The 20234-nt window shown below is 49.0% G+C and overlaps 1 protein-coding gene across 6 annotated transcripts in view; it reads right to left on the bottom strand.

Annotated features, from left to right (window-relative positions):
- The window catches only part of VWA5B1 (von Willebrand factor A domain containing 5B1), a 363216-nt gene that overhangs the window by 51762 nt on the left and 291220 nt on the right, over positions 1-20234 (bottom strand). For all 6 annotated transcript variants that reach the window (XM_068241760.1, XM_068241758.1, XM_068241754.1 and 3 more), the window contains 5 exons: positions 20015-20217; positions 15572-15686; positions 13947-14132; positions 11194-11359; positions 10466-10629 (listed from right to left, as the gene is read on the bottom strand). In XM_068241760.1, the coding sequence (XP_068097861.1) occupies positions 10466-10629; positions 11194-11359; positions 13947-14132; positions 15572-15686; positions 20015-20217 (834 nt within the window). The remainder of the gene's footprint in view (positions 1-10465; positions 10630-11193; positions 11360-13946; positions 14133-15571; positions 15687-20014; positions 20218-20234) is intronic.

Here is a 20234-nt window from a genome sequence, read left to right as displayed (position 1 = left end):
AAGACCTTAAGCCCCATCAACACCATACAATTTTTTGTGTGATTCGATCGGCTCGAATTCGATTACCGATTAAATCTGACATGTCCGATCGGGATTCGATTGGTAGTGTGATTGATTTGCCATTGTTTTGCAATTACATTCAACCACACTATGGCATCAAATCGAATCCCGATCGGACCTTTCAGATTTAATCGATAATCGAACTCGATCCGATCGAATCGCACAAAAAATTGTACGGTATAGGGGGTTTTAAAGTGTGTCTTTGTCCAATCTGCATCCAACTTTGGTTGTAAAATGTGCCCTTTCCATCCTCTTTCATGAAGCTGTTCTCATTGGCCAACTGTCATTAGACCAGTGCCAACGTATAAAGCCACCGATATCACATGACTAGAGATGGTGAAAGTTAACCAGTGGGAGCGAGTTAGTGAAGGAGGAAGGGGTGATCACTATGCATGATTCAGGCCTAAGGCTCACTTCATGAACAGTAGGACACAAGACCACTTGAAGGACAAACCATAAGGCCTTGAAGGCTGACAAGTTGTCAAGTTCAAAATTAAAGTGGATCTGAGGTGAACTTTTACTCATTGCATAATTGTGTTCCTTTCTTATTGTTTATAGGGCATTCCTCAAGCCAAATACTTTTTTGTTTTTGTTTTAATACTCTAATTCCCTATAAACTAAACAAGCCACGCCCACAGGTTTTCAGAGAGCCTTGGCAGTAGCAAGGGCTCACGGGAGCTCAGTCTGGGCAGGAGGAGGTGTTACTAGCCATTGATTTCAGAGGCAGAGGGGAGGAGAAAGGAGGAGGGGGATTAGGTTTTTTTCACAGGCTGAGTGCTCAAGATACAGATAAGCCTGCCTCTGTGTAATGTTTACAGACAACATGGCTGCTGTCACTGTATCACAGGAAGAAATAATCATTTTCTATTAAAGCTGTTTGCAGCTAGATCTAAACTTTAGATAACAAATATAGACAAGTTATTTGTTATAGTTAGTTTTTCATCTCGGATCCGCTTTAAAGCCCTGAGTTAGTCCAGAATGTTTTCTACCAAGTGTGGATCCAGAAATAACATTAGCATTCACTGATCTTGTGCTTTGTTTAGAGTTAGTTTTTGGAGTTTGGGTATTTTTACTTCCTGAAGAACCACCCAGATGTATAACCAGTAGCTTTCGAGTTATTTAGAATCATCAGAAGGCGGCATTCCGCTGAAGAAGGGAGAAGCTGATGGAATAATTGCTTTCAGTCATTTACTATAAATAAAATATGGTTCCATGCTACAGTAAACCTTCTGAAAAGATGACTTCAACAGGTAGTCATATTTTGAGTCTATATTTAGCCCTTCAACGCATGAGGAACTAGTGACAACGCCGTACCGTGAGCAACAGAGTGCTTCATACAAACCTTCTCAAATAACAAGCCGTGTGCTGTGAAAAAGTGGAGACACAAACTGCTGCAGAGACATCTCATGATTGTGGCAGGAAAAGAGACACTAACTACTGCAGGGAGATCTCATCATTGTGGGACGGGAGGAGACACTAACTACTGCAGGGAGATCTCACCATTGTGGGAGGGGAGGAGACACTAACTGCTGCAGAGACATCTCATCATTGTGGGAGGAGGAGAGACACTAACTACTGCAGGGAAATCTCACCATTGTGGGAGGAGAGGAGACACAAACTACTGCAGGGAGATCTCATCATTGTGGGAGGAGACACAAACTACTGCAGGGAAATCTCACCATTGTGGGAGGGGCAGAGACACAAACTACTGCAGGGAAATCTCTCCATTGTGGGAGGAGAGGAGACACAAACTACTGCAGGGAGATCTCACCATTGTGGGACGGGAGGAGACACTAACTGCTGCAGAGACATCTCATCATTGTGGGAGGAGGAGAGACACTAACTACTGCAGGGAAATCTCACCATTGTGGGAGGGGAGGAGACACTAACTACTGCAGGGAGATCTCACCATTGTGGGAGGGGAGGAGACACAAACTACTGCAGGGAGATCTCACCATTGTGGGAGGAGACACAAACTACTGCAGGGAGATCTCACCATTGTGGGAGGGGAGGAGACACAAACTACTGCAGGGAGATCTCACCATTGTGGGAGGGGAGGAGACACACACAACTGCAGGGAGATCTCATTATTGTGGGAGGAGAGAAGACACTACTGCAGGGAGATCTCACTATTGTGGAAGGAGAGGAGACACTACTGCAGGGAGATCTCACCATTGTGGGAGGAGAGGAGACACTACTGCAGGGAGATCTCACTATTGTGGAAGGAGAGGAGACACTACTGCAGGGAGATCTCACCATTGTGGGAGAAGAGGAGACACTACTGCAGGGAGATCTCACCATTGTGGGAGGGGAGGAGACACTAACTACGACAGGGAGATCTCACCATTGTGTGAGGAGGAGAGACACTAACTACTGCAGGGAGATCTCACCATTGTGGGAGGGGAGGAGACACAAACAACTGCAGGGAGATCTCACCATTGTGGGAGGAGAGGAGACACTACTGCAGGGAGATCTCACCATTGTGGGAGGGGAGGAGAAACAAACTACTGCAGGGAGATCTCACCATTGTGGGAGGGGAGGAGACACTACTGCAGGGAGATCTTACCATTGTGGGAGGAGGAGAGACACTAACAACTGCAGGGAGATCTCACCATTGTGGGAGGGGAGGAGACACAGACTACTGCAGGGAGATCTCACCATTGTGGGAGGAGAGGAGACACTAACTACTGCAGATAGATCTCATCATTGTGGGAGGGGAGGAGACACTAACAACTGCAGGGAGATCTCACCATTGTGGGAGGGGAGGAGACACTAACTACTGCAGGGAGATCTCACCATTGTGGGAGGGGAGGAGACACTAACTACTGCAGGGAGATCTCACCATTGTGGGAGGGGAGGAGACACTAACTACTGCAGGGAAATCTCACCATTGTGGGAGGAGAGGAGACACTACTGCAGGGAGATCTCACCATTGTGGGAGGGGAGGAGACACAAACTACTGCAGGGAAATCTCACCATTGTGGGAGGGGAGGAGACACAAACTACTGCAGGGAGATCTCACCATTGTGGGAGGGGAGGAGACACTAACTACTGCAGGGAGATCTCACCATTGTGGGAGGGGAGGAGACACAGACTACTGCAGGGAGATCTCACCATTGTGGGAGGGGAGGAGACACAAACAACTGCAGGGAGATCTCATCATTGTGGGAGGGGAGGAGACACAAACTACTGCAGGGAGATCTCACCCAGGGCAGAGGGCGAGGCAGAGACAAGAGAGGCACCAGCCTCAGGGCGCAGTGTAGGAGGGGGCGCACAACAAGGGGCGGGCCGAAACAGAGGCGAGAGAGGCCCCAGCCTCAGGGCACAGTGTAGGAGGGGGCGCACAACTCAATCAGCTATCATTCCCTATTGTGTTTGAAGCAGACAGAAATACAGTGGGTTGCAAAAGTATTCGGCCCCCTTGAAGTTTTCCATATTTTGTCACATTACTGCCACAAACATGCATCAATTTTATTGGAATTCCACGTGAAAGACCAATACAAAGTGGTGTACACATGAGAAGTGGAACAAAACTCATACATGATTCCAAACATTTTTTACAAATCAATAACTGCAAAGTGGGGTGTCCGTAATTATTCGGCCCCCTGAGTCAATACTTTGTAGAACCACCTTTTGCTGCAATTACAGCTGCCAGTCTTTTAAGGTATGTCTCTAACAGCTTTGCACATCTAGAGACTGAAATCCTTGCCCATTCTTCTTTGCAAAACAGCTCCAGCTCAGTCAGATTAGATGGACAGCATTTGTGAACAGCAGTTTTCAGATCTTGCCACAGATTCTCAATTGGATTTAGATCTGGACTTTGACTGGGCCATTCTAACACATAGGTATGTTTTGTTTTAAACCATTCCATTGTTGCCCTGGCTTTTTTGTTTAGGGTCATTGTCCTGCTGGAAGGTGAACCGCCTCCCCAGTCTCAAGTCTTTTGCAGTCTCCAAGAGGTTTTCTTCCAAGTTTGCCCTGTATTTGGCTCCATCCATCTTCCCATCAACTCTGACCAGTTTCCCTGTCCCTGCTGAAGAGATGCACCCCCCGAGCATGATGCTGCCACCACCATATTTGACAGTGGGGATGGTGTGTTCAGAGTGATGTGCAGTGTTAGTTTTCCGCCACACATAGCGTTTTGCATTTTGGCCAAAAAGTTTTGGTCTCATCTAACCAGAGCACCTTCTTCCACATGGTTGCTGTGTCCCCCACATGGCTTGTGGCAAACTGCAAACGGGACTTCTTATGCTTTCTGTTGACAATGCCGTTCTTCTTGTCACTCTTCCATAAAGGCCAACTTTGTACAGTGAGTGCATGACTAATAGTTGTCCTATGGACAGAGTCTCCCACCTGAGCTGTAGATCTCTGCAGCTCGTCCAGAGTCACCATGGGCCTCTTGACTGCATTTCTGATCTCCTTGTTCGGCCTGTGAGTTTAGGTGGACGGCCTTGGCTTGGTAGGTTTACAGTTGTGCCATACTCCTTCCATTTCTGAATGATCGCTTGAACAGTGCTCCGTGGGATGTTCAAGGCTTTGGAAATCTTTTTGTAGCCTAAGTCTGCTTTAAATTTCTCAAAAACTTGATCCCTGACCTGTCTTGTGTGTTCTTTGGACTTCACGGTGTTGTTGCTCCCAATATTCTCTTAGACAACCTCTGAAGCCGTCACAGAGCAGCTATATTTGTACTGACATTAGATTACACACAGGTGCACTCTATTTAGTCATTAGCACTCATCAGGCAATGTCTATAGGCAACTGACTGCACTCAGATCAAAGGGGGCCGAATAATTATGCACACACCACTTTGCAGTTATTTATTTGTAAAAAATGTTTGGAATCATGTATGATTTTCGTTCCACTTCTCACGTGTACACCACTTTGTATTGGTCTTTCATGTGGAATTCCAATAAAATTGATTCATGTTTGTGGCAGTAATATGACAAAATGTGGAAAACTTCAAGGGGGCCGAATACTTTTGCAACCCACTGTAAGAAAAGGGGATACATGGCAGTGACTGCAAGCCAGATAACAAGAGATTAAGGTGTTTTGGGGGGAGGGGGGGCCATGGGCCACCTCTTAGTCTAATAGCAATCAGTGTGTGACGGCTGGGGTGGGAGGGATGGAGGGGCGCACTTTGGTGTCTCAGCCTTGAGTGCTGGAGGACCTTGTCCCGGCTCTGATAATGTCAGAAACACCTGATCTGCTGCCAGGGCCGCCATCTGAAATTTTGGGGCCCCTCACACATCATCAGGTCTGGGCCCACCCACTGGTTGCTGTGCCCGCCCACCAGCCACCCCCATGTTCGTGTGCAACGTGCACTGCGGTGAAAAATGTGCATGGCTCTGACACTGAAGAAAGCGGCATGCACAGCGTAATGCGGCAAAAAGTGGACGTGGCCATGGCATGTTGTAGGTGGAGCCAAATACTAGCAAAATACAGGTAGTCCCCAGTAAACAAATGAGATAGGGACTTGTAGGACCGTTCTTATCCTTTATTTGCTCCTCTTTTCTTCCTGTGCCTCTTTTGTCCACCTCTGTCTCACCTCAGTTTGTGCCTTTTTTGTCCTTCTGTGTGACCTCATGTTCCCATCTCATCTCTTTATTCCCTGTGCCTCTTTTGTCTGCCTCGGTTACCTGTTGTCCCCTTCTGTCTCAGCTAGTCCACCTGCCCTAGCCAGGTATAGGTGCCCCCAGTATAAGTAGCCAGCTATAGGTGGTGCCCCAGTATAGGTAACAGCAGCAGCAGACCTCCAGCTTAAACCACAGCGTTTATCACCAGGGAGTCCACCAGTATACACCAGGATCCAACGTGGTGTCAGCAACTGTCACATTAGAGAAAAGATAACTGGGTCTCCACCTGGATTTTGTGCAAATAGCTTGTGTTTTATTCACATCATAGCACAGAAACACAACGTTTCAGCCTCACGGCCTTTACCAAAAAATCCAGGTGGAGACCCAGTTATCTTTTCTCTAATGCTCCAGTATAGGTAGCCTGGCATAGCTGGTTCCCCAGTATAGGCCAGCAAGATACAGGTGCCCCAAGTGCCTCGCAGCCAGTACATGCGGCCCTTCCAGAGCTTGGGGGAGGCTAAAAGTATTAGAGGTAGAGGATCAGCAGGACAGCAAGGCAACTGGTATTGTTTGAAAGGAGATAAATGTGGCAGCCTCCATATCCCTCTCATTACAGTTTTCCTTGGACCTGTCCTTTAAATGGACCCCTGAGCAGTGCCTGAAATAAAAGATTACACTTACCTGGGGCTTCTTCCAGCTTACCGTAGGCGGCGAGGTCCCCCAGCGTCCTCCTGGCTCCTCTCCTTGTGCCTCCGTCGGCCCGCCGTTACCGGCAACACCCGCCAACACACTTCCTGGTTAATGACGCATGACGTCATCACGCCGACCGGCGTGACAGGTCTGCGCTAAAACTGACACTTACATCGGGCTTCTATCGGCCCCCTGCAGCTGTAATGTCCCGCGCCGTCCTCCTCCTCCAATGTACCGTTCCCCGCCGCCGGTGACCTGCTAATTATTCATCTAACTAGACGAATAGAACTGTGGCTGCGCGCAGGAGCGAGCACCCGCGGTAGCGAGTCATCAGGAGCTTACGGCGCAGGCACAATATGAAATTATCTTGTACTGCGCCTGCGCAGTAAGCTTCCGATGACGCGCGGGAGCGAGCGTGCAGCCGCAGTTCTATTCGTCTAGTTAGATGAATAATTAGCAGGTTACCAGCAGTGGGAAATGGAGCATCGGATGAGGACGGTAATTTTAGCTTTTTTAAACATACAACAGAACCCCTTTAAAGAGAAACCGTGACTAAGAATTGAACTTCATCCAAATCAGTAGCTGATACCCCCTTTCACATGAGAAATCTATTCCTTTTTACGAACGGATCCTCAGGGGGCGCTGTATGACTGATATTGTGGTGAAACTCCTCCCATAAGAAACTCTGAGGACCATAGCCCTGGCAGTTTACTGTTTGTGAACCTCGTTGCATTGTGGGAAATAGCTGTTTTCAGCTGTCTCCAGCTGCCAAAACAGCAAGCAGCAGCTACATCACCTGCCAGCAGTAAAAATGTCACAATGTAATAAATGTCAGAATGTAAATCAGGGAGAGGAAAGATTTTACAATGGGCAAACACTGACTAAATCATTTATACATTATTATAGTAAAAATGAAGCACTTTTTTATTATATTATTTTCACTGGAGTTCCTCTTTAACAGCGGTATAAGTAGGCCTGCCCAGCAAAATGTTGAATGAAGCCCCCTCACCATTAATTAAAAAAAAAAAAAAAAATGCAGCACATCACATAAATAGACAGGGTCACTTAAACATAACTAGGCAGAGTTACTTGGCTTGTGTGCTGGCTGGTCTGGCTTTCTGCTGGGCAGGCATGGGCTTAAATTCGGCTTCGGGTGATCCGGATAGTTACTATCCGGATTTCACCCAGTAATGCTGTGCGGGGTGGGCGGAGGGGTGGTCAAGCTTACCTATCTGATGTCTTCTTCGATCATCCCTCGGCGCCTCCCACGATGCGTTCCACTCGGCGTCACGTGACTACAAACACTTCCTCCTTCAACCAGGAAGGAGGAAGTGTTTGTTATCACGTGACGGCGGATTGGAACGCATCGTGGGAGGCGCCGAGGGACGAGCAAAGAAGACGTCAGACAGGTAAGCTCGACCACCCCGCACAGCATTGCTGGGTGAAATCCGGATAGTAACTATCCGGATCACCCGAAGCCGAATTTCAGCCCATGCCTGCTGCTGGGCAGGCTGGCTTGCTGGCAGTCTCCCCATAGCATTCCCTGACCTTCTATTGGATGGGAGGGGTCCGAGGCTCCCATGGGCCTCCCATTGAGGCACAACAACTCCCAGCATGCCCCCATAGAAGAACCACAACTCCCTGCATGCCTCCATACAGGTATCACAGCACATAGAATAGCATTACAGCACCCAATATGCCCACATAGAGAGACACGATAACACCCAGCTTACTCCCCATTGCTGTGTGCTGTGGTGCCATGCTGGGTGCTATGGTGCCTCTAAGGGGCACACTGGGTGCTGTAATGCCATGCTAGGTGCTGTGGTGCCTCTGTGGGGCATGCTGGGTGCTGTTGTGCCATGCTGGGTGTTGTGGTGCATCTTCTCTGCCTGGGGAACATCAGGGTCACCACAGAATAGATCCGGGGCACGTACCACTGATCATTGGGGCTAGCAACGCCCCTAGCGAAAGATTAAGACAACATGTTTTGGGATGATCGTCCTTGTCACAGGTTGGGGGGGGTACATCTCTTCTTCCTCGGCTGCTTCTCAGCTGTCGAAAATGAAATGCATGAAAGTCTTTAACCTGAGCCGTGTTGCCATGGCGAATCCAGGGGAGCCTGCTCCACAGAGCAAGTGCCCCAATTCTGTGCCACGCTTGGGGACCGTAATATACGTTATAAAGAGTGACAGCGGAGAGGCGTCTAGAGGCGACACAGTTAGCATCGTAGAGACAATCAATCCGCGCTCTGCGCCTTGTTCCATCGCCATCCTGCACACTCCCAGGAGGCCATAAAATTAACGACCGCGATTTAAGATTTCCAACCATCTCGGGAAGCCTCCGCTGCAGCCGACTCGGCTACGGCAGCCACTCTTTAATGCTGCGCTTCTTAACCCCTTCGGTCCTGGGAGCGTACGCCATTCGCAGCCCGGCTTACGGTTTCATCGAGACGTGCGGGTTCCGGCAAGCGAAGGGTTACGCGGGAGATGAATCCTCCGAGGACGGCGTGCGTTATTAAATATGAATTATTGAGGAGCCGAGATGCATTTTATTTTAAGAGTTTTCATTAACTCGTCGTAAACCTGCGGCCAGCGTCGCTGTGGGAGGAGGCCGATGGGAATGGAGACCGCCGCTTGCTTATTTAGAGAATAAAACCTCCCCGATTTGCTTAGGGTGACTCACACAGGAAACAACCTGCAGCTCACACAGGAACGAGCCCAGGTAGACACACGGACAGCTTTCCACACGCCTGGAAACAGGAAATATCGCAGGTTTTTGGTAACGGCTGTCTGAACAGGGTGATAATTAGAACAACGGTGTAACAATAGCCATCACAGGAGGGCCCGGAGGCTAAGGGGGCCCACTCCTGCAGTGATTTGCAGAGCAGTGACAGCGGAGCATGATACTTTACCTGCAGTGGTGTAGCCATAGGGGTTGCATAGGTAGCGACGGCATCTGGGCCCTTGGGCCAGAGGGGCTCTTCCTCAACCAAAGTATCAGCTGTGTATTGGTCCTGTGGTGGTAATAATGACTTCTATAGATGCTTTGAATAGTAGTAATCATTAACAAACTGCTCCCCATCCCCTTCTTGCACCTCTAATACTGTGGATGACTTGGCAGGTTTTGGTGCGCCTTATCAAGTGTTACATATAGAGTGCTTGGGGGCCCAATGTAAAACTCGCAACGGGGCCCATAGCTCCATAGCTACGCCCCTGTTTACCTGCTTCCAGTAACACAAGTACTAGAGCTAAAAATCAACACATGATAATGTGTCTCTTAGGGTTAAACACAACCAGCATATCCCATAAGAAAAGAAGCTCCGTCTGGAGACAGTTCACTAATAAATCGAATCCCACATCCAATAAGATGCAAAAAATATTATAGTTTTATTAAGGACTTCTACAACACAATAACATTAAAAACATTTAAAAAGCCACCTTCTGAATCTGATTGTAATCAGAAATACCTCCTGCAGCTGAAGAATTATGTGAAAAATGAATATATATTGGTGGAAAAAAAGCTGCTATTCACAGCGCAAAGTCACAAAAATTGCACAACCCATACAAACAAATCCAGTGTGAACAATTCACTAATAAAGTGCTGTGTGTTAAAAAAACATACAAAATTGTGCAAAAATTGGCTGTGCAAAATCGGAGTTGTAAAGTGCTAATTGAACATCGTACATGGCCTGTACACACTGCTGCGCTTGCGCTGCGCTTTTAAAATCGCATGCGTTTTTTAATCACAAGGTCTTTTGAAAAATCATGAAAAGCGTGAAGACCTGTACACACTGATGCGATGCGTTTTTTCTATTCTCATAAAGGCTTTGCGATTTGAAAATCGCATGCGCTTTAAAAAAACGCAGCGCAAGTGCAGCAGTGTGTAAGGCCCTAAACCAATAATACATTCAATATTTGCTGGAAAAGTGCTATAAAGTGCTTACCAAGTGTATAGTACAGCAGCGCGGAGGGTGAAGGAGGGATTTGCCTTACGCGCTGGCAGCATGTGGCTGCTTCTATGGAGCCCTATTATAGGCCGCTGCCCTATCACGGGAGTTTGTGCGTGGCCACGTTGGGTAAGACGGGCGTAGAGAGAAATTAAAAAAAATGACAATAATGCAACAGGTGAAACGGCCTCCATACCTGCGACTCTGGAAGGTCGGCGTCGGCGTTGTCCGTGATCTGGATTTGGCACGGGGGGCTCCTCTCGTGGGCGGGGTCACTGGCGGTGTGGAACCTCGGCATGGGCTGGTGGTCGGCAATCTGACTGGTGCTGTATGCCCGGCGCTGGAAGCCAGTGTTAGACGCTGCAGGGGAGACAGGCGTGTGAAAAATAACTCACCCTTATCACGGGGGAGGGACGGACAGAGCTGCTTCTGCAAAATATAAGACCTAAAGAGACCCTGCAGTGACAAAGAGTAGAATGCAGTAAAGAGGCCCTGTAGTGACATATAGTAGAATGCAGTAAAGAGGCCCTGTAGTGACATACAGTAGAATGCAGTAAAGAGACCCTGTAGTGACAAATAGTAGAATGCAGTAAAGAGGCCCTGTAGTGGCATATAGTAGAATGCAGGAAAAAGATGAGTAATTCCTCTCCGCCGCTGATGCCCGCTTCTGTTTGCCACTGCTAATTTTGAGGGGGGGGGGAGCGCCAGAAGGAGGAGACCCAGGTGAGGTAGGTGGGGGGTCTGGCCCCCCTCCCAGCCACTGTCCCCGCTGCCCCGCCTTTTGTGTTATTTCCTCCTCCTGCGGGTTCGGGTGGCTGGGGGGTTCAGTAGCTGTCCACTGGGGGGGGGGGGGGGGGGGCGTATGCCCCATTTTGCCCAATGTGCGGATGCCCATGCCCGTGACCGATTCTTCCAATCGCCTACCAGTCTCGTTATCTCCGGCCGCGTCATCCCTGGCGTCCAGGAACTCTGTGCTGTGCTCGGAAGGAAGGCCTCTCGAGCCGCCACTTCCGGAGGAATCTTGTGATTGGAAAAACACCGAACTGCCCGATTCTTGGGATCTCATCATGCTGTATCGCCGCCTCTTGTCCTGCCGGGAACAGCAGCGGAAAGATCACAGATGTTTATTAAAGAAAAAAAAACAATAAACTGAGATCTTCATTAATAACTCATTAGCAACTTCAAAAAGGTTATCTTGTTTGTGATAATGCGCTTCCTTTGACCTCAGCCGGCAGAACTCCTTGTGCTGTAAATTCTTGGAATGCTTTGATCTCTCTCTGCTAGCAGAGGATATAGAAACTGAAAGCAGAAGTCCTCTGTTACTGTCTCACACTGCCCCCTAGTGACAAGTGGCCATCAATACACATTACAGTAGTGCTAATTAGTAGAAAAGAAATGTAGCAAATAAGAAATAAAAAAAATGTGCTAGAGTAAATTGACCTGGAGCACTTGCAAGTCTCTAAATAATTTGGCTACTAAATGGCTAAAGCACATCTAAAGTGAGAGGGATATTGTGGCTGCCATATTTATTTTCTTTTAAAGGGATACTGTAGGGGGGTCGGGGGAAAATGAGCTGAACTTACCCGGGGCTTCTAATGGTCCCCCACAGACATCCTGTGTTGGCGCAGCCACTCCCCAATGCTCCGGCCCCGCCTCCGGTTCACTTCTGGAATTTCTGACTTTAAAGTCAGAAAACCACTGCGCCTGCGTTGCCATGTCCTCGCTCCCGCTGATGTCACCAGGAGCACACGGCGCAGACACAGACCATACTGGGCCTGCGCTGTGAGCTCTTGATGACATCAGCGGGATCGAGGACACGGCAACGCAGGCGCAGTGGTTTTCTGACTTTAAAGTCAGAAATTCCAGAAGTGAACCGGAGGCGGGGCCGGAGCATCGGTGAGTGGCTGTGCTGGCACAGGATGTCTGCGGGGGACCATTAGAAGCCCCGGGTAAGTTCAGCTCATTTTCCCCCAACCCCCCTACAGTATCCCTTTAAACAACGATCATTATGTGGCTTCCATGATGATCTTCTACCTCTAAAACCTTTAGCCATAGACCCTGAAGCAGTGGCGTAGCTATGGAGCTCAGGGCCCCAGTGCGAGATTTACATTGGGCCCCCCCCAAGCACTCTATACACAACACTTGATACGGCGCAACAAAACCCGCCAAGGTCATCTACAGTATTAGAGGTGCAAGAAGGGAATGGGGAGCAGTTTGTTAATGATTACTACCATTTAACGCATCTATAGAAGTGATTATTACCACCACAGGACCAATAACCTGTTTATACTTTGGTTTAGGAATGGCCCCATGGGGCCCCTCTGGCCCAAGGGCCCCGATGTGGTCGCTACCTCTGCACCCCCTATTGCTACGCCCCTGCCCTGAAGAATCATGCAGATCAGGTGTTTCTGTCTGTTCTGTGCATTGCATGGCTGTACTTTTAATATAAACATAATAAAAATACCTTACTGACTGCATCCTGTAGCTACTTGCTGCCAGAAGAGGGGTGTCGCTTCCCTAACATAGGGAAGATCATGTGACTTCACCAATCTCCTCCCTCTGCCCTCAGTGCGTAAAAAAAACATGTAAAAACCATGTCGCAATGCTCCTTTGTTTAACCCTTTTATAAAGCCAATGGGAAGAGCGAGAAAATTGTAGCTGCAGTCCTGGATGCAAAGAGTTCGTTGTTCAGCAGCACAGGAGCATGGTGGGTGGAGTCAGCTCTGAGCTCACAGGAAGAGACTGGCTGTCCCCTCCCCGGTACTACGTAACTACCTTGATATGTGGGTGATCATGAGACAGAGTAAGGAAATATTTTATAGTGAGAAAACACTAAATTAATAAATTGTGAAAAAAAGCAATTTTATTATTTACATGATTATATTCTTTTCACTACAATTAAAAATAAGAAAGCTATGTTTATTTTTATTTTTTTACAATAAACATATTAGGCTTGATTCACAAAAGAGTGCTAACTGTTAGCACGGTCGTTTTTGCGCGAATTTTAGCGTTTGCACGCGATCGTGAATTTTTGCACGCAATTAACCGGTTTTGTGCGAAAATTCGCGTTCGCGCATGAAAACGATAATGATTTCACGCGAAAATGGTTAATTGCGCGTGAAAATTCGCGATCACGTGCAAACGCGAAAATTCGCGCGAAAACGACCGTGCTAACAGCACTCTTTTGTGAATCAAGCCCATTGATCTATGTAATCATAATTGGATTTGCCAATAATTTATTAGCGGTCACTTACTAATCCATACGAGAAGTTTGCTGTTCTAGAATACAACTAGAAGCTGCAGCACATTTATTTTGAGTTTTCAGCGTGTAACCACGGTGCATACACACTTCAAATTTTCATTGACCAATCACTGACCGATTTTACCATCTCCATGTAGTACGAGGGCCAGTAGACTTTAAATATTATGAACAGATTGTGTAGGTGAGCTTGCATTCTACATGGAAGTAGTAAAATTGGCAAATCACTGGCCAATCAAAATTGGATGTGTGTACTATGCTTTAGTTTTGAAGGGTGTCAGGAACTACAAAACCTGCCTGGAGATTCCTGCTTGAGAGATCCGCACAGAAGGCACCTAGCCCGCTGGCCAGAAGAGCTTACAATCTAAGGAAGGATTTTGTTTAGCTGACTTCTTCTCAGGTCGTCCGTCTGACTTACCGATCGGGGGTTGGAGAGGTAGCGCGCCGTGTTGCAGATGACACCGTAGCCCACCAGCCGGTCCCCCGGGAACAGGAAGCTGGAGCTGATAGGTGAGATGAGGACCTCGGTGCATTCTGGGAAGACCCACTCCACGGTGACGTCACTGAGGACAGGCGCCATGGACTTCTTCAGGGATTGTAGCATCTGCCGGAGACGAGAAGAACCTGCATAGCTGTACACACACCAGAGCCAACTGTCCCTGGCAGATAAACACTGACCGAGGCCCTGGACAAGGGGGGGGGGGGGGGTGTCTGCACTTATCACTTGGGCAGTGGCGTAACTATAATTCATGCCTCCGTGCAAAACTTTGATTGGGCCCCCATGATTACACCCCTTCCCTTGCCTCGCCTTAAGGGCCTCGGGGCCCATATCACAAGGATCATAAAACAAGTGTAGCCATCATGATCTGCAGACCCATCACAAGTGTAGCCACAAAAACACCTGATCTGAAGTATAGGCCCCTTGTATCAGAGGAAGGGATGGTTAGTGGTTGGGGCCGCCCACAGCTCTGGGCCCTATCTTCTTGTTACACCCCGGCACCTGAGCCATATCCGACCATAGTAAAGATTGCGGAATGCAGAGGGCATTAGTGTACATCTCTGCAGACACAACTTATTTGTAAAGAATCTTGGACCGCCACTTCTGCTCCCCCACTGCCCATCTCTCATCCCCCCCCCCCCATGTTGGAAGGTTATCCTTTTCCAGCTCCAGGTCCTGTGCAGTTGGCCACTTTCCACTGCACTGCCTTCTGGCCCCACCCATAGGCCCCAAGTCTTCCTGAAAGCAGGGCAGTTTCTAGGCTAAATTGCACGCAGGGCGAGGGTGTAAAAATTCCCCCCATACCCCCACCCCTCCCCCTGTGGACTTGCAAACCCTTACTTTTTAGGGAAAGTCACACAGCCACAGGTCACAAGTAGATCTGCCTACTTACTAGTGACCATCCGCTCATCCAGCAGGAAGCAGGGAGCAGGAGAACACACAGGGGAAGAGATCCTGGAAAGCTGACTCCTTCATGGGCACTGTGCACTGACAGCCTGCAGTACCGCTACATGACATCGGGTGTCATCACGCAGTGGTGACGTGATGATGACTTGACGTCTGATGCAGGCAGCCCAGAAGGAGTCAAGGAAGGAGATTGCATTGGTAACCTTCTTTCTTCCTCCATTTGGCTGCACTGCGCATCATTAGCTCCCTAGCGGGTTATGTCCTTCTGCCTGCGCCCCTCCCTTCTACTTGCCGGTCTGCACCCAGGGCAGCCGCCCTGCCCGCACTGCCCAAGAAACAGCCCTACCTGCAAGTCATCACGCAGCAAGCAAGAGACTGAAACAGGAGGCAGAGGAGAGCCGGTGTATGCAGTGGAGGAGGATGGGGAAGACTGATCTCCCATCTCACGAAATCAAGGCGTTGGTGTTATGAAAGAGGTTTGGACTAGATCACGTGGTCAGTTCCAGTGGTTTGGAACGGATCACATGATCAGCCCCATGACTAAGATTCCGTCTGGAAGCTGAAGATTCCACCTTAGTAACATCAGACGCACAAACAGACGGGACCCTCCTATGCCTTCTACAATGACTGCTGTATACCTTAGGTTGGAGCCTCTCGCCTTCCACCAGGAACTCTGCACTACCTCTGGACACGCTGGCCACGCCCTGAACCAGCCGCCGACACGCGTTCTGTCCAATCCCAAAGCTGTAGCACCTGCAGAAAAGCCAATAAGCAACAGTTACTGTGGACTGAGCTGACACAAGGAATGAATCCCTAAATGATAAACACATCGATTTCCTTCCTGTCCCAGACCAGATGTGGTCCGCCATGTTGCTTTTGCTGCCAATTTGGCAATTTATTCTTTTCACACCTAGCTAAATTATCAGTTATTAACATGATTTTATTAGACAGATTATAGGACCTAAGCTGGCTTAATAGAGGTTTTTTTTTTTTTTTAAGACATTTTTAAAGCTCCCTGTTTGAGTAATACACACGCATTCAGCACTAAAGACTTTAGCATTTTTTTTCCTCATGTGTACCCTTTTAAGAAGTAGGGTATTGTACCGTGTTAGCCATCAGTAAAAGCAAGAAGTTTTAAATCAGGATGATACCATTTATTGGCTAACTACAAATGAATAAGAATAAACAAGCTTTCGGCCTTGCAGCCTTCGTGAGGTTTACATCCTGTTGTGAACAGGATGTAAACCTGACGAAGGCTGCAAGGCCGAAAGCTTGTTTATTCTTATTCATTTGTAGTTAGCCAATAAATGGTATCATCCTGATTTAAAACTTCTTCCTTTTAAGAAGGTAGACATGAGATATGACCCGCAAATATATATCCTTTTCCCACTCCAGCCAGGAGAGGGAGCTCCACCCAGCTCTGGTATGACAGCTGCACTTGTGGGATTGGGGTACACCTCACTGAAGACTGTAGGTATACACCTCAACCTGCTGTCTCCCTACAATGAACACCTCTGGTTCAGACGGACGTCTGCGTAGCGTCGCGTCTGGGGGCGTTGCGGCGGCTGCGCGGTCAGGCTTTCAGTAGCCTCCGGTCGCGTCGTGATGCTGTCGCATTTTTTTTTCCGGTAGGGGAACATTAGCCGTCGCAGTTGGCCGCTCCCTGGAAGCAACATGTCGCTTCCAGGGGCCGCCCGAACGCTCGCGAAAATCGGGACCCGAACGCCGCGTTCGGGTAAAAGCGCGCAAAAGCTCGGTGTAAACGCTCCCATTCACTTGAATGGGAGCGTTTACCGCGACGGTCCGAACGCTTGCGGCGAACGCTCCGCAAGCGTCAGTCTGAACCAGTCCTTAAGGAGCCCAGGAGCAATACAAACCTGATTGTACAATCTTAACAAATCTGTGTAATATGCGTAATTACCTAAATTATCCATTCAAAGTATATTTGCTCGGTTTACCCTTCTACAACATAGATTTGGTAAGATTGTGCAACCAAGATTGAACGACGGGACGTTCAATCTTGGTTGTACGACGGGACGTTCAAACGACCCGTCGTTCGCAAAAGTCCGACGTGTGTATGGGCCTTTAGTGGGCACCGTTAGTGCATCTCCCTGCAAGCTCTGTTGGTGGTTGCAATCTCTAGCAGCCTACCTTTGTCAGTATAAAATCCTAAACATCCATCCTAAACTAACTGTCCAGCCATATTGCAACATTTGGCTTCTGTTTTTTTCTTTTGTTTTCCAGTTATTCCAGGAGGTCTTGAAAACATCTCTTTACCTTTGTTAGTAAGGATCAGGGATGCTTTTAGGCGTAGACAAACCAGGCAGATGTCTAGGGCGATAGCTGCTTGTGGGGCACCAACAGCTGTCTTGCTTTGGGCGCCAAAATTAACAGAAACGGCCCTGTGGGATCAGTTTGTTCATTTTGAATAGAGTTGTAAGTTGTCTGTGAATGCGCAGTGGCTCTGTAGTGAGAAAACACCTATATGCTGACCTCCCAGCCCCTCTGTCTGACTGCTCACCCTCGTCCTGGTCAAGCAAGTTCTCAAACACTACCTGTGACCTTTCTCCACCTCAGCCTGTTTGCTGTCAGGTGGTCAGTGGGAGCGGTGAGAGTGTTCTGCACCATGGAGCGAATCTCTTCTTCTACGTGTGAGTGACGAGCTCGGTCAGGTGTGACGGCAAATATTATATCTCTCCAGACGGCGACAAGAATGTCTCTCAATAAACTTCTTTCTACCTCTCCAACTGTTGTCATCACACCCCCTCAGGAATTTCCAGCTGATTCTTCTCCTACGCTCTGCTATGCACAGGACAACGTAATCACCGTCTGATTGGCTCAAAATGACTAAATATCCACTGATCAGAAAGAGGGCCGATCTTGGGTGAATTGGGGACCTGGGCAAAAGTGTAAATAGGCACTCCATATAGCGGTATTAGGTGACAGTTGTGGCCCCGCTCCAACAGAGCAGTATTAGGTGGCAATTGTGCCCCCGCCTTCATATACAGTAGAGACTCGGATATCTGGCACTGATGGGGATTCCGGATTGGCTGATACTGGACAAGTGTGCTTTTTGGTTGCTCGAGACTCAATGTTAAAAAGAGATGAGTAAAAAAAAAAGTTTTATACATTCCTGGGGCTTCCTCCAGCCCCCTTCAGGCTGATCGGTCCCTCCTGTCCTCTGGCGCCTCGTGCCCCATCACTATCCCATCCAGGGCCGGCCCTAGACTTTTTGCCGCCTGAGGCAAATTTTGAAAAAATTATTGCTCCCCCCCCCCCCCCTCCGGCGTAGCAGGAAGTGACGTCAGTGAAGCGCACGCTGGAACGAGGAAGAGGTGAGTGATCCCGCCCGTTGCCTCTTACAATGCAGCCAGCGACGTAACTCTTTAAAGCAGGAGGGGAGTGGAGGACAGGGGACCCAGGCGAGGGAGGGGGGGTCCGACCCCCCCTCCCTACCGCTAGGCACAATACCCCCTTCCTGCCCGCTATCCCCTCCAGCTCGGGCGGCCCCCCCACACCCACGGGGCGGGTGCCGCCCCCCCAGAAGTGCCGCCTGAGGCAAAGGTTTCACCCCGCCTCATGGGCGGGCCGGCCCTGATCCCATCGCCGGGAGGGCCCCGAGAGCGCAACGTGTGCGGCCGGTCTGTACCTGCGTCGACTGGCACCGACTTGCGAAATTCCCGGGCCGCGTAATGGAAGATCCAGGCAGCGAAGGACGCGAGGGACAGATCAGCCTGAAGGAGGCAGGAGGAAGCCCCAGGTACAGGGGCGCTGCTAGCCCCAAAGATCAGTGGCACGTGCCCCGGATCTATTCTGTAGTGACCCTGATGTTCCCCAGGCAGAGAAGATGCACCACAACACCCAGCATGGCACCACAACACCCAGCTGTGATACCTGTATGGGGGCATGCAGGGAGTTGTGGTTCTTCTATGGGGGCATGCTGGGAGTTGTTGTGCCTCAATGGGAGGCCCGTGGGAGCCTTGGACCCCCTCCCATCCAATAGAAGGTCAGGGAATGCTATGGGGAGACTGCCAGCAAGCCAGCCTGCCCAGCAGAAAGCCGGACCAGCCAGCACACAAGCCAAGTAACTCTGCCTAGTTATGCTTAAGTGACCCTGTCTATTTATGGGATGTGCTGCATTTTTTTTTTTTTTTTGCATTAATGGTGAGGGGGCTTCATCCAACATTTTGCTGGGCAGGCCTACTTATACCGCTGTTAAAGAGGAACTCCAGTGAAAATAATGTAATAAAAAAATGCTTCATTTTTACAATAATTATGTATAAATGATTTAGTCCGTGTTTGCCCATTGTAAAATCTTTCCTCTCCCTGATTTACATTCGGACATTAATCACATGGTGACATTTTTACTGCTGGCAGGTGATGTCACTGGACGTAGCGGCTGCTTGCTTTTTTATCAGTTGGAAACCGCTGTAAACAGCTATTTCCCTGAATGCAATGAGGTTCACAGACAGGAAACTGCCAGGACCATGGTCCTCACAGTTTCCTGTGGGGGGGGGGGTTCACTACAATATCAGCCACACAGACCCCCCCTGGTGATCCGTTTGTGAAAAGGAATAGATTTCTCATGGGAAAGGGGGTATCAGCTACTGATTGGGATGAAGCTCAATTCTTGGTCACGGTTTCTCTTTAAGTTCATTTAAACTTGGCTCCACCCATGCTCACACCCACATTCTGGTGCATGGCCACACCCATTTTCAGCTGCAGTTACCAAAAGTGCCCTGGATCTCTTAGGATCCTTGCAACACCCCCTGCCCAGGTGTGTATAATATAGATTACACAGCAGGGAGAGGTGGCAGGGCTTCCCAAGGCAGGCTGCATCTGAATGACTAGCAGCACAGACGTGCAGAGCCTAATCATAGGCAAAATACGCAACATGCATTCAAAACAGAATTAACATAATGGAGGATGTTAGCTTCCAAAACGGTTTGCATGCAAAGTGTTCCGCACTGGACCCTTCCGCCGCCTCTGTTGGTGGTCATTTCAGATGCGGCTTGGTTTAGGAGCTCTGCCAATTCTTCCCTGATAATAATATAGATTACCCGCCGATCCTTCCTGATTACCTGGTGAAGGACGAGTGGTGACGGATCAGCTCGATGACTTTTCCGGTGTTGCTGACGGCGCCGTCGGTGAGCAGGAAGAGGAGGCGGGGGTAGCCGCGGCACACCGGCTGCCGGAGGATCCAGTTCAGGGGGGATAATATGTTGGTCCCGCCCATGTCGGCACGCAGCTTCTTGATGCTTTCGCAAGCGATGGCGAGACTTTCCTACGAGAGAAAGGAGA

This window comes from Hyperolius riggenbachi, chromosome 6 (assembly GCF_040937935.1).
Source record: "Hyperolius riggenbachi isolate aHypRig1 chromosome 6, aHypRig1.pri, whole genome shotgun sequence".
Classification (NCBI taxonomy): domain Eukaryota; kingdom Metazoa; phylum Chordata; class Amphibia; order Anura; family Hyperoliidae; genus Hyperolius; species Hyperolius riggenbachi.
The sequence above is the reverse complement of the archived record's forward strand: the minus strand, read 5'-3'. Positions and strand labels throughout refer to the sequence as shown.